The 26405-nt window shown below is 51.6% G+C and overlaps 2 protein-coding genes across 2 annotated transcripts; one reads left to right on the top strand and one right to left on the bottom strand.

Annotated features, from left to right (window-relative positions):
- N0V96_000930 (uncharacterized protein) lies at positions 1 to 5565 on the bottom strand (the record flags this gene model as incomplete). The annotated part of the gene is made up of 1 exon (XM_053198112.2): positions 1 to 5565. One exon carries the CDS (start codon positions 5563 to 5565, stop codon positions 1 to 3), a length of 5565 nt encoding a protein of 1854 aa, XP_053044450.2.
- Positions 5566 to 20832: 15267 nt separating this feature from the next.
- Positions 20833 to 24657, top strand: N0V96_000929 (uncharacterized protein; the record flags this gene model as incomplete). The annotated part of the gene is made up of 1 exon (XM_065756072.1): positions 20833 to 24657. One exon carries the CDS (start codon positions 20833 to 20835, stop codon positions 24655 to 24657), a length of 3825 nt encoding a protein of 1274 aa, XP_065615312.1.
- Between the last annotated feature and the right edge of the window lie 1748 nt (positions 24658 to 26405).

Here is a 26405-nt window from a genome sequence, read left to right as displayed (position 1 = left end):
CTATGCAAAAGTAACTACAATCCTGCCAGGAGTAGAGGAAGCGCCGAGGCCCTGTGTCGGGTTCACAACCGAAGCGTCCACGAAGCTGGAGCCGCCACCACCTTCAGCCGGCATACGCTGGATTGTTGCATCTACTTGGTAGTAGCCAGTGGCTCCGCTGCCCCCGCCGCGATAGCCTCCGCCACCGGCGCCAGAACCATCAGTAAAGGCGCCTGCCCCAGCAATACCGTTCGCACCTACAGAGCCACTTCCAGCGTTTCCGTTGGCGAATGTTCCTGAGCCCGTCCACACACCGCCAGCCCCAGGAGAGATCTGAGTACCCGGGCCTCCTCCATTAGAGGTAGATGTTACGGCGCCAGTACTCGCTAGAGTAATGCTGTATGACCTACCCTTGGAACCCGCATCACCTGATCCGGTACCATTATAATTCAGTGTGTAAGGCGAGGCATTGTTGTTGGTAACGGGAATGGTACCACCTCCGCCTCCTCCAGCAACTACAAGCAAGTCTTGACCAAGATAGAGAGCTGAAGCGCCACCGCCTCCACCGCCATTGTTGGAAGCAGATCCGCCGTTGCCGTACTGACTTTGACCGGCACCACCAACAGCACCGACTCTCGTACCTGCGCCGCCGGCGACCAAGAACGCAGATTGGCCTGGGGTGACTGGTATGGAGCCAGAGATCAATGCACCTTTGCCAGCACTGCCACCGCCGCCACCTCCAAGAACCGAGAATTGCATAACTGTGGCACAGGACGGAACGGCCACTGTAGCCGTCGCGCCTGCAGGAGCACCTGCGGAGACCGTTCTCGTCAAGGAAACCACGCATGACGTCGTGGACGAAGTCGAAGTGGAAGAGCTAGAAGTACTAGAGGAATCCGTTGAGGTGGGCGCGGGCGTAGTCGACGGGCTCGATGTCGTGCTTGAAGGGCTTGTCATCGAGGGAGGTGTAATGGGAAAGGTGCCAGGGGCATCACCACAGCTTCCAGGGACCAATTCGTTACTGGCGATCTGGTCCGTCCGCGAGACAATAACCTGCCCACTGGGGTTGGTGATGGTCAACCCATTGCCGTAACAGCCCTGTGCATTGACGTAGAGGAATCTGATGGGATAATATGCACCGGCAACGGCTGTGAACGAGAATGTCGGAGTGGTGGATTGCTGCGTGTACCGGATGAGGTCGGCATTGCTGTTCGTAAAAGTAGAAACCGCTTTGTCTCCCACCCAAACATAGCCACCCTCATCTGCGGTGCTGAATGCAAACGTGTAGGTGCCCGACTGGCTCGGATGGAAATAACCAGCCTGTTGGATGTACCAGTATCTCGAGTCGCCATTCACAGTCGTACCATACACAACCGGTGTGGGGTCGGTTGCCTCAGTGCAGTCGCCACCGTTCGGGACACCGACAAGTCTTGTTACTCCTGTATTCTGAGGAGTTTGACCTGAGAGAACCGTTCGGACATCGTTGTACGTGAAAGCCCAGGCATCTCCTGACGACACAACATGGAAAGGTATCTGTCCTGGGGAACTAGAGGTATTGCTCGGCGACTGAGCAAAGTCGTAATAGGCCCAATTCAACCCAGGACTACAGGTTGCTGTGGGCGTTGCCGAAGTTGTGCTCGTGCTTGTGCTCGTAGGCGTTACGAAAGTAATCACAGTAGAGGGACCACCGCTTGGGCCCGGCGGAACTGTTGTAAGGCCTGTGGCACTGCCGGTTGAAGTCACGGTGACTGGCGTAAGGGGTGCAGAGGGTGTGACGAAGGAGATGACGGTAGTCGTGCCAGCTGGGTCGGTCTGGGGAAGCGTCGTGACGCCCGTCTGGGTTCCGGTAGAGACCACAGTTGTGATCGCACCTGTAATCGGGGGTACGAACGAGATAACCGTAGTCGTGCCGGTTGGGTTGGTTTGAGGCAGAGTTGTCACACCGGTCTGGGTTCCGGTAGAGACCACAGTTGTGATGAAGCCAGTAGGAAGCTGTACAAAAGTGACGACGGTTGAAGGGCCACCACTAGGGCCGGGAGGAATGGTTGTCAGGCCGGTGGTTGACGCCGTTGACGTGACAGTAACTGGCGCAAGAGGAGTGGAGGAAGTGACAAAAGTCAGGACAGTTGAAGGGCCGCCACTGGGACCAGGGGCAAGAGTGGTTAAGCCAGTGGTGGATGCCGTTGATGTGACTGTGACTGGCGTAAGGGGAGCGCTGGGCGTAACGAATGTGATAATACTCGTAGTGCCGGCCGGGTCCGTTGGGACAATGGTGGTGAGTCCTGTCTGGCTGGCTGTAGATGTGAGAGTTACCAAGAAGCCAGTAATACGCGGGACGAATGTGACCACAGTGGACGGGCCACCGCTTGGTCCAGGAGGTAGAGTTGTCAAGCCCGTGGTCGACCCCGTCGATGTAACGGTCACGGGAGAGAGAGGAGTCGCTGGAGGGGTCACAAAGGTAACAACCGTCGAGGGACCACCACTGGGTCCGGGTGAAAGAGTTGTCAAGCCAGTGGTTGAGGCTGTTGATGTAACCGTCACAGGAGGAAGAGGACTCGCCGAGGGGGTTACAAAAGTAACGACGGTCGAAGGTCCACCGCTGGGACCGGGCGGGAGGGTAGTTAAACCGGTGGTCGATGCCGTTGATGTGACGGTTACGGGAGAAAGAGGACTCGCCGGAGGGGTCACAAAAGTAATAACAGTCGAGGGACCACCACTGGGTCCGGGTGGAACAGTGGTCAAGCCAGTGGTCGACCCCGTCGATGTAACGGTCACCGGAGGAATAGGGCTTGCTGTAGATGTCGCAAATGTGATGACAGTTGAAGGACCTTCGCTAGGACCAGGAGGAATCGTGGTGAGCCCCGTTGTACTGCCCGTGGACGTGAGAGTCACCGGAGCTGGCGGGGTGACGAATGTGATTACGCTGGTAGTGCCGCCAACTGGATCGGTTGGGATAATCGTCGTGAGTCCAGTTGTGGTTGCGGTAGAGGTGAGTGTAACCAAGAACCCCTGACGAAGAACAAACGTGATGACTGTAGCCGGGCCTCCGGGACCTCCTGGGACCGTGGTGAGGCCTGTAGTTGTGCCAGTAGAGGTTAATGTAACGGGAGGAGGGCCAGTCGCGATTGTGACAATAGTGGTCGGGTCTCCAGGTCTTCCAGGTGTAAGGGTAGTCAAACCAGTTGAAGAGCCTGTTGACGTGATCGTCACGAAAGGGGGGCCGGTCGCGATTGTTACTACCGTAGTCGGATCTCCAGGCCTTCCAGGAGTCAAAGTGGTTAGACCAGTCGTTGAGCCCGTTGAAGTGACCGTGACGTAAGGAGGACCAGTGACGAAAGTGACGACAGTAGTAGGGTCTCCAGGCCTTCCGGGTGTGAGGGTAGTCAAACCAGTAGTCGAGCCTGTCGAGGTGACTGTCACAGGAGGAGGACCAGTCGCAATAGTCACTACAGTAGTGGGATCTCCGGGTCTTCCAGGCGTCAGGGTCGTGAGACCAGTCTGCGATCCCGTCGAGGTAACTGTAGTCAGTCCCCCAGCAGGAGGCGTAACGAAAGTTACAATAGTAGTAGGGTCACCAGGGCGCCCGGGTGTCTGAGTAATGAGGCCAGTGGTTGATCTTGTGGAAGTAACCGTGATAACACTGCCTAGAGGAGAAGGAACAATAGTCACGACCGTCGTCGGATCTCCAGGCCGTCCGGGCGTCAGAGTGATCAACCCAGTTGTCGAGCCTGTGGAAGTGATAGTGGTCAATCCACCGGCGGGAGGCGTCACAAGGGTCACGACGGTAGTTGGATCACCGGGTCTTCCGGGAGTCTGGGTAACTAAGCCAGTTGTTGAACCAGTGGATGTGATTGTAACGATGCTACCAGGGGGAGGCGTAGCGAAGGTCAGAATGGTGGTAGGATCTCCAGGCCTCCCAGGAGTCAGAGTGGTTAACCCAGTTGTCGAGCCTGTGGAAGTGATAGTGGTCAATCCACCGGCGGGAGGCGTCACAAGGGTCACGACTGTAGTTGGATCACCGGGTCGTCCGGGTGTCTGAGTAATGAGTCCAGTGGTCGACCCTGTAGAAGTGACCGTGACGATGCCGCCAGTGGGACTTGGGACAAAAGTAACGACAGTAGCTGGATCGCCGGGTCGACCGGGTGTTAGAGTCGTCAGTCCAGTCTGAGTGCCAGTAGATGTGACAGTCGTTACTCCGCCAGTGGGAGGGGGAACGATGGTCACAATCGTCGTCGGATCACCAGGACGACCAGGCGTCTGAGTGAGAAGACCAGTTTGACCAGGTTGGGTTCCTGTTGAAGTAATCGTGACCAGTCCACCGGTAGGAGGGGGAACAATCGTGATGACTGTCGTCGGGTCGCCAGGACGACCAGGCGTCTGAGTAAGAAGCCCAGTTTGTCCAGGTTGGGTTCCTGTTGAAGTAATCGTGACCAGTCCACCGGTAGGAGGGGGAACAATCGTGATGACTGTCGTCGGGTCGCCAGGACGACCAGGCGTCTGAGTAAGAAGCCCAGTTTGTCCAGGTTGGGTTCCTGTTGAAGTAATCGTGACTAGTCCACCGGTAGGAGGCGGCACGATGGTAATGACTGTTGTTGGGTCGCCAGGGCGGCCGGGCGGCAGTGTAAAAAGCCCAGTTTGGCCTGGCTGAGTGCCGGTTGAAGTCAAGGTGACCAGCCCGCCGCTAGGAGGCGGCACAATGGTAACGACCGTTGTGGGATCTCCAGGCTTGCCGGGCGTGAGAGTCAATAATCCGGTTTGACCTGGGCGAGTACCAGTCGACGTAGATGTTACTAATCCTCCTGTAGGAGGAGGTACGATAGTAACGATTGTGATCGGATCTCCAGGCTTGCCGGGCGTGAGAGTCAGTAATCCGGTTTGACCTGGGCGAGTACCAGTCGAAGTGGAAGTTACTGGACTACCGGAGGGAGGAGGAACAATGGTAACAACCGTTGTTGGATCTCCAGGCTTGCCGGGCGTAAGAGTCAACAGCCCAGTCTGACCTGGCTGGGTTCCGGTCGAGGTAGAAGTAACCAATCCTCCTGACGGAGGTGGAACAATTGTGACAATGGTAACTGGGTCGCCGGGCTTTCCAGGAGTAAGAGTAATCAGGCCTGTCTGGCCAGGTTGAGTTCCTGTTGACGTAGACGTTACCGGCCCACCAGGGGGAACAATCGTGACGATGGTAGTCGGATCGCCGGGCTTTCCGGGAGGAAGACCGAGTAGTCCTGTCTGACCAGGCTGGGTGCCAGTCGACGTGCTGGTTATCAAACCTCCTGTAGCGGAGGGAAGACAAATAATCTGAGTGCCAGTTCGATCAGTTCCCGATGGAGGCACGGTCAAAGTTGTCAATGCTGTACCGGCTCCAGGAACTGTTATCGTCGTACAGGGACCATTGAAAGGGGCATCTCCGTTATTGGGCGTGGGCTTGAGGACGAGCTCAGTGCCTGTCTGGTCACTTCCAGCAGGGGGGATCGTCAACGTTGTCACAGCCGAGCCCGCATAGGGAGCGGTGACCGTCGTCAGGCTTCCTGTGAATGGAGACTTGCCGCCGGCGGTTGGGTTACCTGAGCCCGGTAACCATGGCATATTCGACTCAAGCGGCGAGCAGATGTACTTGGTTCCTGTAGCCTGTCCACTTTGCGGGGGAATGACAATAGTAGAAGGCTTTGATCCGGGGGGCAGTGCTGCCGTGACCGTCACGCAAGGACCTGCGTAGGACGATTGAGAATTGCTAGAAGAATTAGATGACTTGTCAGACACGTCTGAATTGGTGCAAAGTTGGGTACTTACACAGGAGAGAGATAGGTGACGGTAGTCGTAGCCAAGAAGTCAGAAGTTACCAAGGTAGGAGCGTTGGTGACTTTGACCGTAGTGCCCATAACAGTGAATGTAGTGTTCAGAGAAATTGAAGTGCTGAGATGCAGCGGGATGCAATGAACAATTTCCATGGGCTGAATGGTCGTAGGACTCGCACCAGGGCCAGTGGTTGGACAGTCCGCACTTGCTAAGCCCGGCCATGGGAGAAGAGCCACGAAGCTCATGGCAGTGGCAAGGGCAGAAATTCGTTTCATGTTGATTGACACCTGGTATGAGACGCTCGATGCATGTGACGATGGCTGGGTACAGATGTAGATCTTTGAAGAAACTTTGGAAAAGAGAGTTGGTGAGATGCTTGTTAGTTAATCAGTGTACCATTGCTCGAGAAATCAGAGGATCTTATAATACATTTTCCTTCAACTTCAAGATGCTGAAAGGCGTAAGATTCTTTGTCAGAACACGACTAGGAGCAAACAGCTCTTCGTCAACTTTCTTGCCCGAGCTGAGTAAAAGTCGGTGGTCTCCGTTTCTAACCTCAATGGGACCCGGATTCGATCCGGAAACAGGTCAACCCCTGACGGTTGAACTGCAAATAGGTAGCATCATCGTGGCGAGCACCGCGGAGAGAGGTATCCCGGGAAGCCGAGACGGTAGCACGTATTCGTTCCACTCGATCTCGTACCGTTTTCATACAGAGCTTTCTTCGAGCAAGTCCTAGATATCGATTTATCTTGACGAGATAACAGACTATGGCCCATTGCGTCTGTGAGGACTGAAAGTTCAGTTGCGCTTCGATCATGGCGAGCGAATGCAGCCGTGGAAAAGGACAAAACCCGAGAGATCTGTGCTAGATGCAGACCGAAATCTGGCTAAACAAATGCATCCATGTGAGGAGACCCAGGTAGTCTTGCCAAGTAGACGTAGAGTCCTCGTATGTGGCATGCGGTTTGCTGTGAGCTTGTTGCGAAAGATAGACTTGTTCAGGTTATCAGCCAGTATCCCTAGACTTCAGTGCCCAATGGTTCTGCTTGCGTATCTACTTACTGAGCTGAATGCGAAGCTATTTCTGCAACTAAAACCTAAGAGACGTAGATCTGGCTCTGAGTGGCAGCTGCTTCGAGCTTACGTTCAGACAAACTTTGTCGATAGTTCAGTTGAGCGGCCCTAGATTCTTTTGGCCCATATTGCGATGATTAGCCAAGGATCTAGTCAGTTGAGCTTACCTCCTGCAAACATCGAAACTCGTAAGGCAGAATCATTGCTGTGGATCTCGCGATCCTTTACGTAGCTCTTTCTTGGGTGGAATTGCCCAGGCTGTTATCTAGAACCAGAAATTCGATAGAGGAGTTCGGAAAGTGAAGCAAAGACAACTCCTCAAGGCGGACAGACTACCAGTGAGAAGGTCGCAAACTCTACACGTTGGCCTGTTTTGACACCTGAACACTGTCTGCATGCAGTATGGCCTCACATAATATCCACACTAGCAAGAAAAGCGCAAAAAGTAAGAAAGAAACCCCTCCTCATTAACGAAGTGATGCTAGTTTCCTCGGGTTCAGTTTTGGACACACTGTTTTCTCTCGTAAGTCAAACATTCATGTTCTGTTTACTGGAAAGACATGATGGCACTACTAGTATTATCTATCTAAAATCACAGTTAACCATGAGGATATATAGATGCCCATGTCCGGTAAACCAGAGCTGTTCAGTCGACCATTTTATCAGCCATTTGTACAACATCATCATTTTGTTCAGGCATTATTGATCATAATTATCGAAATGAAGTCTTACCATTTTCTACATCTCATTCCCGTTGCGCTCGCTGCGCCCCCTGTTGTCGATCCATTCCTTGAGATGTGCGGAGTGTCCGTCACACTCTCCATGGTCACCAACACTCTCCTGCTACCGCCGCAGACAATCTCTCTCTGCGAGAACTCAAACTGCGCCATTCCTCCAATCACAGCTGGGGAAGGATTTCCTCCTGCATCGACGCAGCACCACGAGGTGCCAAATACTCAGCTTCCGCAGGAAACCGTCAGCCGGGTCCCTGGAGCCAGCGGTCCGGCTGGCCAGCCTGCTGCCACTCAATCTGGTGGCAGTCCTCCCGCGGCCCAGCCTCCAGCCAGTCACGCCCCGGGAGGTCAATCACCTGCTGTCAGCCCTCCCGGAGGCTCCAGTGGTAATTCGCCTGCAGCTACCGCCTCGAGCTCTGGCAAGACTCCTGCCGTAACTACATCGTCTGCGTCTCGATCATTTGGTGCTCAGTGGGATGAGCTCGTGGTCATGGGGGTCATTGGTTGCGTAGTTCTGGCATCCCTTGGACTTGGGTTGTAATGTCCGGCCTTCTAGAAAACAGGGGTCTAATACTAGGAATGACGGTGGAATGATCTGTTCAGTCTCGCATTGCACTTGCGTTGGTAGCTTCTGATGCCGACTTCTAATTGGATGGAACGAGCCGGAGACCTTGCGCTGTTCTTCTTTTAAGCTAGCCGCCTCTTAACGGATGATTTTTTGCCGAATCTGGTCAGGCATGTCACTCTGGTTGGGAGGATGAAGGGGGAACTGGGAACATGCCACAGCACTTTCCAGAAGGACTCTGCAGACAATACAATATGTTAGTGGTTTCACCTTTCGTTTTCTTTCCTGGGAAACAATTAACTGAGCACGCAGTGTCTCTGAATGTTCCATGCCGTAGACGCCTTGCGGAATTCATGGTGTAACATTATTCATGATGCATGTTCCGTGGTCATATGACAGCTGACAGTTGAGACACGAGCAAGAAAGAAGACCGTTGAGCTGATATTTCCGCCGAAAAAGGAATGGAATACAAAACTTTTGAACCCCTGCGCCGATCTCTCGGACCTACGGGCGTTAGTGACCACGACTCCGGGCCGCGTCCGCACTAGGCCTTGTCTACATATCCCACCGGCCGTGCTACTCGTGCGCGTCTTGCTCATATCCAAATTCTAACTCGCCACCCCTCCCTCCCCTCACCCAGTTTTGTCCACTCACGGATACGGGATGCGTTTCTTTCGCTCCCTTTGCTCCGCTAACCAAACCATCATGTCTTACGCACAGCATGGCGCTCTTTCTGTGTTTCATGCGCAAAAACGGGCGAAATCAATCTGCCGCTCAGCTCACCGAAGCAGCGCCTGGTGAACTCAACGAATAGAATTGCTTCCTTCCACCGCTCCTGCGCCTAACCCGAAGCCGATAAGTATCTTAGTTATGAAGCGTCATGAACTTAGAAGGTCACAATCTGGGCATCCACATACTAGTCTAGATGCATGATGCATAACTTCCATTAATGAAAAAAGAGCGCTTGCGGAGCCCTCATCCCAACTCTGCCTCAACTGAATCGCACGAAATTGGACGTGCTCTGATCAAGATAGGTCCCCGAAGCAGGTCAATACATGTACCTGTAGTGTACCATGCCGTTGCGTTAGCTTGAGATTGCTGGAAGCCCACGCCACAATGGTAGCTTTGCCTGCCGGGAGTCGGCTCAGCCTCTGGGACCTCATCCGACAATCTTTCCCACCTGAAGGAAGCTATGAAACAGACTGAACTTTTGGTCTAGCTTGCAAGGGGTCAAGGGCTAGAGGCTAACCAGAAAGAATCTTCGTGTTGAATGATAACTCTTCTGTCGCTCAACATGCCAGTGACTCTTCAGATGATCAACAGAGCAAGACTGTCGAAGGGTGGCGATTTTCATTTCGGTGACCTTACAACGTAACATTGTTATTCGACTTATTTTGATAACGCGCTATGCTTGATACGCCTACTCCCATAGTATTCATTCGAGTTCTTACTTGGTGGTAGCAAACAGAGTCGTGCCAATGGAACCTGTCACAGCGCCGACTTTGGAGAAAGTCACGATGAATGGTCCCTTCGATTTGGTCTCACGTGGCTGCGTCAGGAACATATGGCCACGGAACGCGGACCCAGTCTCCAGGCGGTCGGAATCGGGTAGATTGTCCCAGGGGTCAGAGATCCAGAAGGTTGCACAAGGCCCTACGCCTGAAATCTGAACGTTGGTAGAGGCGTGGTCTGGAACGCGACTTTCTGGGTCTCGGAAAGTGGGTTGTCGCTTCTCCCAGGGCTGTATGAGTAGCGCAATGGAGGTGGCGATGACATGTTAGGGCGAAATAGGTGGGCACTGGGGAAAGCAGCCGGCAAACCGTGTTTGCACACCGAGCACTCAAAGAACCCAGTGATATCGGCTGACCTACCATCCTTTTCATATCCCTGTCTCCGGATGCGGCGAAAGATGAAAAGAAAAGGTTTCCACTGAGGCCATGAAAGGCTGACCTGTTGGGGCGCACAAGAAACAGCACCTAGCAGACATGCCAACGAGTGTATCTTCTGTAATTACCACAAAGATATCCGCAGCTGAGCTGTTTCACAGCAGATGCATAAGTAGGAGAGCTCGTCTTTTACCAAAACTTGGCTTGAAAGCGTTTGGAGAAGTAGTTCAGTCTCTTTGGACGGGCTCGAGAGGGGAACATGAAGCCTGCAATAGCGGCGGAACCTTCCCCGCTGCCTGGTCACCGAACGCGCTAGGAGGACACAACCATTGCCTCATTCGGACTGTTGCGGACCTGCTTCAAAGTCGCTCTGTGGTCAAGTTGTACGCCGTCTTGGCAAATTTGCCATTGCCGTGTCGCGCCTTCGCGTTTGATTTGAGCTCCAAAGGCCGACTTGTCGCCTCTATACTAACTCTCCAAAGTATCTACTCTCATTTGGGGTTTTCTTTGGAAGCTAAAGTTTCTGTTAGAGATGCGTTTTCGGTTGCCGGATGGAAACTCATCATATCGGTGAGGGATGAAAGGCAGATCAGGTAATGCTGTCCATGGCAGCATATGGCAAACCTATATTGCGAGCTTTTTGCATCATAATCAGCATGATGTTTCCAGACATTTGATGCCAAACCTTTGTAGAAATCCTTTGGCGTCATAGAAGCCCCTGTGACTTAAAACTGAATAAGGCATCGGTCGAGGACATGACAACTGATTGAAGTATGGTGGATTTGTCTTCACTGCCAGCCTACCAAGTTCGGGAACCAAACTGTAGAGGACTCAAAATAGGGCAGACACACCGGGGTCCAAAAAAGAGAAGTTACCAGATTTAATTCCTTTCCGGAAGATCAGGAGTATCTAAGGTAAAGAGGAAGCCCTCAGGTGTCTTTGGGCTTCAAGTGAGCACAGTACTGGAGGTCGGAGGAAACGACCACGGCCCGATATGGGTGTCCTATGATCACAAACGCTTTGGGAAAATACTTGGAGTGTTGCCCATAAGCTAACAATGCGTTCCAACGCCAAGCTAGATGGCTGTATTGCCCGATGATACTCGGCGACGGGGAAATCCTTGCGATGAGACGGCATGTCTCCGAACCTGAGAACGACTATAATTCGATGGAGATGACACGAGAAAGAAGCACTGCCCCACCCATAGGGGAGAAAAAAAACAGATACCCTAGCCGCATATATCTATCTTATGACACTTGGGAACCACTCTATGGACCAGGCTCGGTAGACAAGCATACGACTGCATACCTCCTCTCATTGACCCATTCTCGTTTAATGATTTATAAAGCAAGGAACAAATTAGGTCCTTTGCAATCGAAAGATCAGTTTCTTCTGATAGCTGGACATGATTATTTCCAACTGGATAGGTTTATTGAACGATTCGAATGCTGAGGGCGCGAGATACAATCTTGGAACGCTTGGTGTTATCAAGTCTTCCTACTTACAGCGACCACGAGCCAACTAAAATAGAGCTCTTTGCAAAATTACCGAGACCGAGAATCCGGCGTCGTGGTGATAATCTCACCGAAGCCTTAGCAAGTTAGATTGGATAATAATTACGCGTGCCTATGGATCCCGCACAGTCTGTTAATCGATCCCGCCGCGCGATCAGGCTTCACGACGGGTCTATGTATGTAAATTCCTCTGGTTCTCCTGGTCTCGTAGAGACGTCGGAGATAGGCTGTGATCTCTGTGGAATCCCGATATGTCACACTCCGGCATTCCTTCGCTCTAGCATTCCAGCGTACATGTAATCACGGGAATATCCTCACTGAAATTAAGTCCTAAGCGCCGATCTTAGAGCATTGACACCATCAGATTAGGATTGTTTCGCAGCCCTCAGTAGCCCGAACCTTGGCCGTAGTGAATTCGATGAAGCCCTGGCAGGCTGCCAGCCAACAGGCCCGGGAAATCATGGACATTGTCCGCAAGGGGGCTTGGGTGGGCGATCTGTCTCGCCCTGCTGCCATCGGTAAAAGACTACCAAAGCCTCAAATCTACAATACATGCAAAGCACAGCAAGAAACTAGACCTCTCCGCCGCTTTGGGCGACATACTAGCCATACCAAGCAAGGTACATACTTGTCAGCAAGGGTCAATCGTCGACAAGATGCCACAGACTCAGGTGCCTGGCGGTTGGATGTAACACGAGCATTGCCTTTATAATACGGCCACGGAAGCGCCCGTACTGCGATCTGCATTAGTGTTCATTGGGGCAAGGGTACGTCAAGTAGCCGTCATTTGGATCGAGACAGTATGATGAGGCGCGGAGGGGTCCCATAATGATGACAACGATAAGATTGGAGGCGTTCCTACACATTTCAATGGTGCAGAACTCCATCGTCCATGAATCTCAGTGTTGATCGAGACCCCAGGTTCTCAAGACGATCGTGCCAGGTTTCCGAATTACACTAAATGTATTTAGACTTCCAGGCACATTTTCAGCCTGACAATTTTCAAATTAGGGCGGTCAACACGATGGCGGTCGTGATAGCTACGTGCGTTAAGATGGTGCCTTTGCATTGTCCCCTCGGCTTATCGGCAGAAAGAAAGGCCATTGTGACTTTTTCTGACTGCAACGTTTATCTTGTCAATCTGGTGTATTCATGTCGCATTTGCCCTGCTTGAAGATCTTTTGAAAGACGGGAAACCTAGCTTAATATCTTGTTGGGGAAAGAAGACGATGACTTGCATACAGCTTGGATGGTGTGATCCCTGGTCGCCGACATCCGGAAGGCTTCACATTCAAATGAGTACTTACGTAGCACCTCCTTGCGTGCTAGCTAATTAATTCGAAAGAAGTCTCCTCTCAGACGCCGGCAGAAACGAGCCACTGGCGTTGCGTGCTACGGGATGCATTCTTTCCGAGTTGAGAGCTAAGGGATCGATCTTCCCTTAGGTTCTAAGGCTCTGACCAACCCCCTAGATGTGGCGTCCATGTCCTTTCCACACCTTTTTTGTCCATTTCTATCTAGGGCACCCCGGACCGAGTGCTTGCTCAGACTTCTTGTGGAATTGTGTGACAGCCAACGACATGGGATTTCAGCATCGGCAAGTGATTCCCCAAAGCCCAATCTGTCAACCCGCCTTGACACCACCCTCCCCACCCCCCGACCATCTCGCTGGAAGCACGCTACCTTAAGTGCCGTAGACAACAAGCTAAGGAGAAGAAAACACGGCGTCAAGCATGCAACAACGGGGAATCGGACAAATCCCTCTTATTTGTCCCGCTGATATGTCGCCTGTCTAGCATACTGGACCATCCAATATGCTATCGGACGATGCCCTACCATGAACAGATGCAGGGGTCGAGGCTAGTTCCAACTGTAAAGTGAAGGCCCCATGTCAGCTCGGTTCAGCTTGATGGCAAAGTTTGCCTTATTTGCCGGATATGTTGAAGCTTGTGTTGATGCTCCAGGAAGTGGCCCCCTCACCATTACTTTCATTCTGGGACTGACATCAAAGTTTATGGAAAGCCCCCCGACGCCCATTCCGGACGCGGAAGACGGGGACCATTGCCTGACAGATCGTGCCACTGGCAGCGTGAATGTTGATCACGATGGATAGACCTCAATCGCTGCAATATTCGATTGGATGGATTAGTGGGAGGGTGAAGTACCCACAAGAGCCTGCCAACCAAGCAATTCGACGCTAGCCTGACAATTGAGCAACAACTGCTTTTGAATTATGTTTTCGACAATGTAGGTGATCGCCTCTGGGTATAAGTTCAGGCAAGAAACCTTGGGCTTGATATGCCTTCTCAGATCGAACCCTCCCTGCATTCACCGGACACACGGCCCACTGCTATTCACCCCTTCCATCCTTGCATTGCGGCAACCATGTTCCATCCAAACTATCTTGGCGCACCAGACTGCCTTTTCAGACCGTCAACCTCGATGGAGACTTGGCAAGGCCCACCAAAGGATGCCTGCAGCATCCATGTGGATGGTAAGTGACTGACTTCCCCGTGGTGTTGACAGAGTTCACAACGCGTAGACGAGAGACTGACATGATATAAAGGAACAGATTTCCGTCCATACGTCTCTTCGTTCAACGATAACAGAAGTTGGGCATACGCTTTACCGCTACCCGGCATCGACTCACAACATTGGGACACTTCCCAGCGGGAAATGCTGGCGCCGCTGCATCCCCACAACAGGAGACTCGAAGAATATGGACTCGACTTCTCGCGGCCACGCGTTTTATCCATGCCGGAATACGAAACAACCATTCGTCACGATGACTGCGGACACTCTGAAAGGCTCCCCCAGATCCTAACAGGCATCGGAAGGCATAGATCTGACCTGCGGCTAAGCTCGGAGACGATCTCCGATCACTCGGCCGCCAGATACCCCACAACATCCTTGGATATTAATATTGACAACGTCTCCCAACTGTCGGACTTGTCCCCAAGCCCGTTGATGGAGTACGAGTCAAATGCCGGTCGCAGTGCCACGGACATATATTCCAAGCCACCACCGACTCGTCATCGATACCGTTCTCACTCAATGGCAGAAGCCAGCAGATTGTCTCCTCCTCGAGATCGCAAATACCTGTTTGTCAATAGAACAGTGAAGGATGGAAAGCTGATTTCGAGAGGAGTTCAAGCTTCGGGCTCATGGAAAACAATAGACAGGCGGAAAAAGGCAGCACGTGATGATGAAAGACGAGTTGCCAAGGCTACGACAGAGGCAATTTCGAATTTGAGAGACCACTTGGGGAGGATGCTGGGGATGGGACTATCGTTTTCGGATTTGATGGAAGAATTAGGCCGAGAGGCGCAGAAGACCCAGGTCTCCTCATAACGTTATTGTAATAATTGAGTAAGCAAGGTCTCTGAAGCCACAATAGTTATAATTAGTTTTCAATTTAGGACCGCAGCGCGATTTTGAAACGACGAATCTCAACCGACTTTCACTCGCAAGTAAGGTACTCAACTTGACCAGTCCAAGCCAGCATACTACACTATCTTGCAATTAAATTAGCTCGAATGCCTGACCTAGCGATCAAAGTTCGATCTTTTCCATATTGTAATGACCTATAATGTTACGTAACATCTACATGTAGACTAGCATTTTCTCCATGTAGGTTCCATCCGGGACTCGTGTAACAACGGAAAGTCTCTTACGTGGCCATCGAGTAATACGCATTGTCTGTAGTCAGCAAATACGTTGAACATGGCAAAAGATTGTGTCTCAATGGCTACCACAAAGCAAGGAGTACCGAAGCAATCAGCTAATACTCATGTTTTGCGGATAGGGGAAACTTTCTCCAGAAAGCGTTCGTATTTCCAGGCATATAATATGACCAAGCTCACACTTTTGTGTTGGATATAAACTTTGCATTGGATGGCAACCTTTCGGAATTGGGACCGGAAGCAGTGGAAAAATCTTTCTCAGATAGATGCCCAGACTCTAGAAGGCCATAAGCAAGCCGATGATAACCAGCACCCACTCGCCAGGCCGGATGGCTTGAGCACCTGCCGTCGGAACTTGTACGACTGCTGTGCCTGAAGCTGTACCCCCGGTCGTCGATGAAGCTCCATTGCTGCCGCTAGACCCTTCTCCTTCGCTTCCTCCTCCGCTTCCTCCTTTTCCACCACCACCACTTCCACCACCACCACTTCCATCACCACCTGTACCGCCGCCTGAACCACCGCCGGTTGATACAGGAGGGCTACCAGGGTTACCAGCGGTACCAGAAGTTGCAGGCGATGTGGTCACTGCGGTAGACATCATACGTCAACGAAGTGTCCTTGAGACGAGAAGGGTTCACCTACCGATACTAGAAGATATTCCGGGCCTACTGGCCGGTACTGGTGCAAGGCTTGTTGGGAAGGCATAATCCTTTTCTGGGTCAGGGTTTTCTGGACCTTTACAGGAGCTTTCAGCTTACTGAACAGTCGACTGTTGATGCTGCCAATGTTCTGACCTCAGTAGTCAATGCTGTCGCAGAACATGCGCAAAGTGAAATGGTCACAAGCGCTACAGTCTTCATTTAGGCGAAGATATGGCAAGATAAGACAATAGTGAAGAGGGCCTCAGAAAATGAGGCAACAAGATGGTGATTCGTTATATTCAATATTGAGTTGAGGGGTAAGGGCAAACAAGGACTTGCCAAAAGAAGGCAGTTAAGGGGGGTTTTGTAGACTCGAGACCCTTCGACTCTTCCCGATTCATAAGATGCGGAGATGAATTATACTAATGCGTGGTCCAGTGGTGTCTGCTAAGAGCTAATTGCCAAGTGATTCTGCCATGCTTTGAATGTGATACCTTAGTGTTATCAAGAGTGATGGGAGTAACTTGAGTGATGAGATCCTGGAATTGTCAAGTCTACCTATCAACTTGGCCATCGCTGCTTACCGTCTGAAGAACGAAGCGTTTGAGTGATAGATTCGACGTGGATACTTGACACTTTCAAATTGCACTTGTGTCAAAAGCGTCTGGCGGGAGCTGGCCATGAAATTGCTGGATTCGGGTGAATGGCGCAATGTCCTAGAGCAGATCGTATTTTTCTGAGGTATGGCAATTGGAAAATGTCTCTCTATTCAGGACCATGTGTATTGACCTATGTAGAGCTGCTTCAAGACATGGACAGACGGAACACTGCTGGTTGCTTGTGGGCCTTGGCTCGCTTCATGTTGACTTGATCCTGATAACTGCAAAGTCTCTACACAACGGCACACCTCGTTTCGCCTTTCGGACTGCAAGTCTTAGTCCTATCCTCGATCACAAACGTTATGATCTGGTTGTAGCTTTAGGCCATATCTCGCAAACATCCTCCAGTACCATGTGGGTAGCTTTGACAAGTTCTAACACATGGGCTGGCATCAAATGCCGCCTTTTGCTGCTACATGTACTGATCTTCAAGCCTTCTTCAAACTTGATGAGAGCTGAGGACTAATTTCGGTTTTCAAATCTCTCACTGAAATGTAGGTTGTCTTTGATCTATTCTAAGTGCAGACATCCGGAATTTCTTCAAACATTGAAAGTCGCGTCGACTGGGAAAGATTATCCCGAAGAATGAGATCTGAATGTGATGACCTACCGTCTGGTACCAAATGATTTTGTCAAATGCATCTAGCTAGCGTCAGTTTCAAGGGTCCGGAAGATAGAGTTTGACTTCTTAACCCCGAAAATCTCAAGATATGACCCTTTTGACACGCCTGGGGCTGGATCTGGGTAGGACACCATCACGGCGGAGAGCTGTACGAGTGCCGGGCGGTGTTTAGCGTTCTGTAAAATGTCTCAGTTCAGTCTCCATGCGGTACCTGTGTATTACCACACGAAACCAACCGATTTCTGAAGCTGGCCTAGCTCGCCAAGTCATTATGTCAGGCAAGTCACTTAGTCGGGCGCTATGTAACTCAAGTTGGGACAAAGGTCTGTTTGCCGATATTGATCAACCTCGGCATGGCATCTGGCCCGAAAATTCAATAATGTCTTTCCTTAACAAACCTTATATAGCCGGGTGTTAGTATTCTTCATACCGAATAGCACAGCCACCACCATCACCCAGATGGATGGACATCCGGATGCATTCCACCCAGGGCACTTTAATCATCACCCCCCGTTACCCCCCTCTTCCTCCGATCTCGGGTCATAAGATCGGAATGCAGTCTTAACAAGAAAACGATCCAAACCGGCCCTAAACAGTCAATTTATTCTAAACCGAATTTCATAGCGGCTGAAGTGGCGCTCGAGTAATTTTGTGCACCACACCTCTGATATCTTGGTCATTGTCAAGGCATGCCCTAGCCCAACCGTCTCTCTATGTTTCCATGCAGAATCGAAATGTGCTTGGAATAGTTCATAGGCTCTTTTAAGTGGACAAACTAAGATACATGCAGGTTATGGGAAACGTTATGAGAAAGAGGCGAAACTGGGTCCAATCAATATCCCGACTTCGCGCGGAACGAATTCTTCCCTGACCGGTATTCGTTTCCAGTGGCCGACTTGTGCCACAGCTCCATATCTTGCATAGTCCAAGATATTTGCTTACAGAAGATAATTTCATGACGCAAACAGACTATCTTGTTGCTTGCTATTGCTGCATCAAGTTTGAAGCAGATAGTTAGAATTGTCGAGGACAATGTTCTCGGGCTACGGTAACAAATTTGATTCCAGTTAGCTCAGGTTTGTGATAGTGTGAAAGTTACTCAGTCAGTCAACTTGACGGCTCAGATGGCAAGGGATCTTCAGAGGCTCGCGTACTTTTGGAGCTCTCCAAACCAGGATGAGCTCCAACGACATTGCGATGTCCACTAGGGAAGATCTAGTACTAGAAGCTTAAATACAGTCGAGGCTCTTCCATGTCAAGGTATTAGGGCACCAACACCTCCAAAAATCACGGTTCTTCAGTGTTGGAATAATTCTGGTGTCTTGGAATAATAGCCTCACTCTTTCAAACTTACTTGCTTTCAAACTTACTTGTCAGTCACACGGCAAGATGAAGTGGAAGATTCCGATCTCCTTCGTCTTTTTGACGAAGGTGGCTGCTGTCCCGGCGGGCAGTAGTCCCCCATGCCCAACAGATGCCAAAGTTGTGGTCGAATACCAACCTTTCGAGATCCAGTGTTCTGGAAACGTTGCGATTTCTACGAGAACTAGGTTGGCATTTCTCAGAGATTCGTAATATTGAGGCATTTCTAATTACCATCAACAGGACCTGGACCGAATGGCTGACCACCACCGATGTGGTCCAAGGCGGAACTATCATATCAAAGGCAACGGTAACTTTTACTGCTTCTGAAAGCCCTGGCGTTGTCGTTTTTACGTCGACAGGCTCCCAGACGGGGGCCACGACGATTCCACCAAAGAACCCGGGAGACCCAACCTCGGTTGTCACCTATGTTAAGTCTCCTGGGATTTCTCTGCCCACCGTCACTTCTCTCGCAAGCAAGCCCGGGTTGACAACCGTCCCCCCTGGTGAAAATGGCGGCCCGTCTACGGTGGTCACATTTGTGACAGGTCCAATCACAGTGACCTCGTCGGCGAAGACGACTGGCCTGAGCACCATTCCCGGATCTGATGGAAGCCCCCCTACCGTGGTTACTTTTGTCACCACACCGCTATCTGCAGTGACCCTCACTTCAATCGCATCGACAACTGGACTTGCTACTATTCCTCCCGGTCCCAATGACGGCCCCCCTACGGTGGCCACTTTCATGACTCCTCAGTCAGGCCCAGTCACCATTACATCGCTTGCTTCTACGACTGGTCTGACAACCGTTTCTCCTGGTCCCAATGGAGGTTCTCCAACGGTGATTACTTTCGCCACTATGCCACTGTCTCCAGTGACTCTCACATCAGTCGCGTCAACGACTGGGCTCACAACCATTCCTCCCGGTCCCAATGGAGGTTCTCCGACGGTTGTCACCTTTGTTACCTCCCAATCTGGTCCAGTCACGATTACATCACTTGCTTCTACAACTGGTTTGTCAACCATTCCCCCTGGCCCCAACGGAGGTTCTCCTACAGTCGTCACGTTCGTCACTTCGCTGCCCAACCCCAGAAGTACAGTAACAATCACCTCTATCGCCCTCACTACTGGGTTGACGACGCTTCCCCCGGGGCCTAAAGGAGATCCTCTTACTGTTGTCACTTTCGCTCTGGGGTCGCCGGAAACGGAGACCATAACATCTTTCGCATCTACCACTGGCCTGAGCACTCTCCCAACTGGCCCCGGTGGCGGCGTGCCGACTGTGGTTACCTATGTCACAACACCTTTGCCTCCAGTGACGATAACCTCACAAGCATCCACAACGGGGTTGACGACTCTTCTCCCCGGGCCTAACGGTGGTCCGCCAACTGTCATTACCTTTGCAACGGGACCTCCTCCAGTCACCGTCACGTATACTGCATCAACTACTGGCCTGACAACGCTCCCGTTGGGGCCTAACGGGGGACCTGCCACGATAGTTACCTTCGTTACCGGTCCGCCGGCTGCCATACCTCCTGTCACCATGACATCTACCGCAAGCACTACCGGTCTCACTACCATTCCACCTGGACCAAATGGTGGACCCCCTACGGTTGTCACATTCGCCCCTGGGTCCCAGCCTGTCACGTTGACCTCTACTGGCAGCGTGACCGGTCTTACGACCCTTTATCCGGGGCCAGACGGCGGTCCCACGACCGTCATCACTTTTGCTACCGGTCCTCCTCCGGTCACCCTAACATCGTTTGGAAGCACAACTGGGTTAAGGACAATCCCTCCGGGGCCGGGTGGAGGCCCTCCTACCGTTGTTACCTATGCTACAACAACCGTGCCGGTGCCAGTTACAATTACGTCTACGGCCAGCACCACCGGGCTGACAACTCTTCCCCCTGGTCCAAATGGCGGCCCGCCAACGGTGGTGACTTTTGCCACTGGTCCTCCTCCAGTCACTTTGACATCATTCGGAAGCACAACCGGATTGACTACGCTACCTCCGGGCCCCGGTGGAGGCCCTCCCACAGTTGTTAGTTTTGCTACAACTACCGCACCCATTCCAGTCACAGTCACCTCCACTGCGAGTACCACAGGTCTCACAACTCTTCCTCCAGGTCCAAACGGCGGTCCACCAACGGTGGTGACGTTTGCTACCGGTCCTCCTCCGATTACCCTTACGTCTTTCGGAAGCACGACTGGGTTGACTACTTTCCCTCCGGGTCCAAATGGCGGGCCTCCTACTGTCGTCACTTTTGCTACGACCACTACACCCATTCCAGTCACAATCACTTCGACCGCGAGTATGACAGGCCTTACGACTATCCCTCCAGGATTGAATGGTGGACCTCCCACGGTCATCACCTTCGTAACAGGACCTCCCGCAGTTACCCTAACTTCGACTGCCAGCACGACTGGCCTCACCACTATTCCTCCTGGTCCAAACGGCGGCCCGCCCACCGTTGTTACCTTCACCACCCTACCGCAGCTCACCACAGTCACTCTCACTTCAACCGCAAGCACTACAGGGCTGACGACTATTCCTCCTGGGCCGAATGGAGGGTCAGTCACCGTGATCACTTTTGCTACTGGTCCAGCACCCGTGACGCTTACATCAACGGCTACCACAACCGGCTTAACAACGATTCCTGGCGGTCCCGGAGGACCTAACACGGTCATCACTTTTGCTACAGGCCCAGGACCCGTGACGCTCACGTCAACGGCCACAACGACAGGCTTGGCGACAATCCCTGGCGGTCCCGGAGGTCCCAATACGATTATCACGTTCGTCACAAGCCCACAACCAGTCACTATCACGTCTACTGCCACCACCACTGGTCTCACAACCTTACCTCCTGGTCCCAATGGCGGACCGCCAACTGTCGTCACTTTCGCCACGGGCCCAGCGCCCGTAACGGTCACTTCTACGGCTAGCACAACCGGCTTGACCACGATTTCCGGTGGCCCTGGAGGTCCTAATACGATTATTACATATGTCACAAGCCCGCAACCGGTCACCATCACGTCTACTGCAACTACCACCGGCCTGACGACAGTTCCCGGGGGACCTGGAGGTCCACCTACCGTTATCACATTTGTCACTAGAACTTCGACTTCAGCAGGCCCCAGTGGAGGATCGACTACTGTATTAACCACTCTTATCACCTTCTCCACTGTGACGGTAACCTCGACGGCATCTACTACAGGTCTGGCAACTCTTCCCGTTGGCCTAGATGGAGGACCTCAAACAGTGGTCACCTTCATTACGGGGACTCCGCCTGTCACCGTGACTTCAACGGCAACGACCACGGGTCTCACAACGCTGCCGCCAGGCCCTAACGGCGGACCGACTACTGTGGTGACCTTTATCACAGCGGAACAGGTGACCTTGACCACTCTCCCGAGTACCTCTGGTCCCACACAGATATTCACTTCGATGACTTTGGGCCAGCCGTTCCCGACGTCCAGTATTCCAAGACCCGGCACTTCGGTGACCGGCGCCCCGCCTTTCTTCCCAATATTCCTCACTTCGACGGCAAGTACAACTGGCAAAACCACGCTTCCCTACTTTATCGGTGATGGTGACGACCCCATCTCGATAACAATAGTTACATTTGTGACCCCCCCGGCACCAATTACCGTCACTTCAACTGGAAGCTCGACCGGCCTGACTACTATTTCTCCCGGACCTTCAGGTGGCACTCCTACCGTAGTGACGTTCGTTACTACGACTCCTCCAGTCACTCTCACCTCAATTGGCAGCACCACAGGCTTGACAACTATTCCTCCCGGAACAGCAGGTGGACCTCCGACTGTGATCACATTCGTGCCTCGCATCGGTGTCATCCGAACTCTGACTTCTACAGCCAGTCAAACCGGAGTTACCACTCTACCTCAAACAGATCCTGCCGGCACAACCACTGTGGTCACCTTCGTCCCTCCGGCTACTGGCCTCGTCACGATCCTAACTTCAACGGGCACGCAGACGGGTGTCACTACTTTGCCTCAGACGGATCCTGCCGGAACAACAACTGTGATTACTTTCGTTCCGCCGGCAACAGGGTTCCTGACGACGATTGTGTCGACGGGCACACAGATGGGCGTTACTACCTTGCCTCAGACTGACCCTGCTGGCACGACTACGGTGGTTAGTTTCGTCCCTCCAGCCACTGGACTCCTCACGACGATTTTGTCAACAGCGACTCGAACGGGAGTGACTACACTTCCTCAACCCGACCCAACGGGCGTCACTACGGTCATTAGCTTTGTTCCTCCTACCACTGGCCTTATCACTACGGTAGTTTCAACAGCCACTCAAACAGGCGTTACAACCCTACCTCAGACTGATCCAACTGGAATCACCACAGTCGTCAGTTTTGTTCCTCCAGCTACTGGTTTCATTACCACGCTGGTCTCTACCGCCACTCAGACAGGAGTAACTACACTACCTCAAACCGACCCAACGGGTATTACCACGGTTATTAGCTTTGTTCCTCCAGCCACGGGTTTCGTCACCACAGTCGTTTCATCTGCAACTCAGTCCGGCATCACGACTCTACCCCAAACCGACCCGACCGGAATTACCACAGTTGTCACTTTTGTGCCACTTACTGGTGGCTTTACAACAGTTGTATCAACGGCAACTCAGACGGGCATCACTACGCTTCCTCAACCCAATCCAACGGGTATTACTACAGTCGTTAGTTTCGTTCCTCCAGCCACGGGTTTCATCACCACAGTCATTTCATCGGCAGCTCAGACGGGTGTAACGACGCTGCCTCAGACCGATCCAACTGGTACTACCACAGTTGTCAGTTTTGTGCCACTGACTGGTGCCTTCACAACGCTTATATCAACGGCAACCCAGACGGGCGTAACCACTCTCCCCCAGACTGACCCAGCCGGCATAACCACAGTTCTCAGCTTCGTGCCTCCCATCACCGGTGCCCTCACAACACTTGTCTCTTCCGCAACTCAGTCCGGCGTCACGACCCTACCACAAACAGACCCAGCCGGTACAACTACCATCATTACCTTCGTTCCTATTACTGGCGCCCTCACAACGGTTGTCTCCTCCGCTACCCAAACAGGCGTCACGACTTTACCCCAAACAGACCCTGCCGGTACGACTACCGTTGTTTCATTCGTTCCCATCACTGGTGCCATTACAACTGTGGTCTCCTCCGCTACTCAGACAGGCGTCACGACTTTACCCCAAACCGATCCCGCTGGCACTACAACTGTCGTTTCTTTCGTTCCCATCACTGGTGCAGTTACAACGGTTGTCTCTTCTGCCACACAAACAGGCGTCACGACTTTACCCCAAACAGACCCTGCCGGCACGACCACCGTCGTCACATTTGTTCCCATCACCGGCGCCCTGACAACCGTGACTTCAACTGCATCTCAAACTGGCATAACGACCCTTCCTCAGACCAACCCCGCTGGCACGACCACTATTGTCACTTATGTGACGCCGAGCCCAAGCTGCACCCCAGGGTTGCTATGGGCATACTATGGCTTGTCACAAGCTCCGACCAACACCGCCAGTGAGCCGGGCAAGATTCCCTTCCAGAATTCAGACGCAACCTCACAGGCAAATTGGAAGACAACTTACTTCAACATTCAAACCGTACTTAGCGGACAGAGCCCCAATAATGAGGGTTTGACGACGACAGTTGGTCTGTCACAGAGTTGTGCCACCGCGACCCGAAGTCTTTATGGCACTACTACTTCGGGACAATCCAATTACATCATTGTGCAGCATATTGGCTATTTTCATCCCGCTACATCTGGAACTTATACCTTCAGCTTCAGCGGTGTGGACGACAGCGTCTACCTTTGGCTGGGCAAGAGTGTCGCCAAAACTGGCTACAGTAATGCAAATTATGACAAGAATGTCAACTATTACGACACAAATATGTCTGGTACTTTCACATTCACTGCGACTGCCGGTCAATACTACCCGATCCGTATCTTATTCGTCAACGCGCAACAATGTGGCTTGTTCAATTTCTCTCTCACAAATCCCGCCGGTAACGTTGTCGTTTCAAATTCCCAGTCTGTCGTAGGAGACCAGCTTGTGACCAGCTGCCCGAACAATGCAGATGCCGTTCCCTTTGGCTTCTAGACAAGAGGCATGGTTTTCTTCTGTTCTTGCTGGTAATACTTGTTCTTTTCCCTCTATCTGTTCTCCTGGAAAAATTCTTCTACTTGTACTTTTGTCTACTTTGTCGTTGGACTTGATGGTTGCTATTGATCTACTTTATAATGTTCCATACTTAGTGCACAATGTTTTTGTTTTGATAGATTGAATGACTACTCTTTTTTTTTTTACGCGTTCTGGATGTTTTCCATGTGCGATGTTTCATGTTCCAAGACATTCTGGACAGCACCGAAATGAAGCTCAAGAATCAACGCCAATAAGACACAAAGCACACGGTTGAATCCTATGACACTGCTCTACCTGAAGTACGCTGTAAAACACACGAGACTCTACGTGTGAACCGGTTTACGTTCCAGCAGTCGCTGTCGGATTCCAGGACTCAAATCTCCATGCACAGTGTTTGCAAAACGAGATAGATGCTATCATAAGCTCACTGGTTCCTGCAAGCGCGTACAGAAGAGAAGTCCCACGACGAGTAGACTCATCGCTTGTTGCTCTCAGACTTGAAGGGAAAATTGTGTCAAGAGGATGAGAAGAGATGAATGCTCTCATAATAAAAAGGCATAATATCTCCGACTAAATCAGGCTCCAACGATAGCAACTGCAATAAATAAAAGCAATGGTAACAGGATTGTTCTGGACTTATTAATTAATATAGTACTCAAGGCTTGGCGTAGTGACATTTGGTGAAACAAGTCCTACTCGTTGCTGACTTGCGTTTTGGCCACACTTGGATTTTTCAGCGGTTGTGACCGGAACCACATCACATAATATTGCCAGCCTGCGATGATATTTGAAAGAGGCAATTATAATATCTTGAGCTGGGCGGTTTCGCTGCAGTTCTGTGACTTTCAAGGTGCAGGAAGCCATCGACTCTCATGTATCGACAGGATTACGGACAGCATGATTAGAAAACCGTTCTGCATGACAGTTAGTAGATAGCCTTTGGGGATTTTCCCAAAGTGCCTTGAAATTTCTTGGAATTGCTACAAAAAATCCGAAAAGATCTCCTTCATGGTCGAATTCAATGTTGGGGACCCACCATCACCTCCATGCCGACATTGTTGGATCTTTCTTCTATCTGCATCGGCGCGTTATGTGAAGCTTTGATGAATCCGAGACGTAAACAAACGTAAATGTTCCAGAAATGTTTTTTAAACAAACCCATTGCGGAGGGTGTATCAATCAGCAAGGCGAATCTCGGCCTCCAGACTCAGGCCGAGATTCGCCTTGCTGAATAAACAGTGTATCTTCTGCGGTATTTGCGAACTTCGATAATTGCAGATGACTGGAAAGGAACACAGCCACTTCCGACCACAGCCTGGTTGACATTGAGAAGCTTGGCTCTCCAGCCGACAAGCTGACTCGACCTCGGTCTCGGCATCGAAAAATACCAGGACCAGGAAACCATTGGAACATCTCTGCTAGAAAAATCTTACAGAGCTGGAAAGTCCGACTCATTCAGTCATCTGCCTAGCAGCGTTGCAGGCACGTGTGCTTTGTTTCCGCGGCTTAGATCTTTCGGGATGGGCGCTTTGGCCGTATGTAGAGTGCAAGTAATTCGCATGAACATAAACTTGCGCTAGTGAACATTCTGAACATGTCGTGAATTAGGTAGAATCCAAGGTACATAAGTACATAATAAGGAAATCAGCACCTGCACTTTATATTACGCTTAAGGTTTAGAACTAAATATGGTTTCCTAGGTGTGA

The sequence above is a fragment of the Colletotrichum fioriniae genome, assembly GCF_027942845.1.
Source record: "Colletotrichum fioriniae strain IMI 355084 chromosome Unknown scaffold_1, whole genome shotgun sequence".
NCBI classification, from domain to species: domain Eukaryota; kingdom Fungi; phylum Ascomycota; class Sordariomycetes; order Glomerellales; family Glomerellaceae; genus Colletotrichum; species Colletotrichum fioriniae.
Note: the sequence above shows the minus strand (reverse complement) of the source record. Positions and strands in the feature narration are given on the sequence as shown.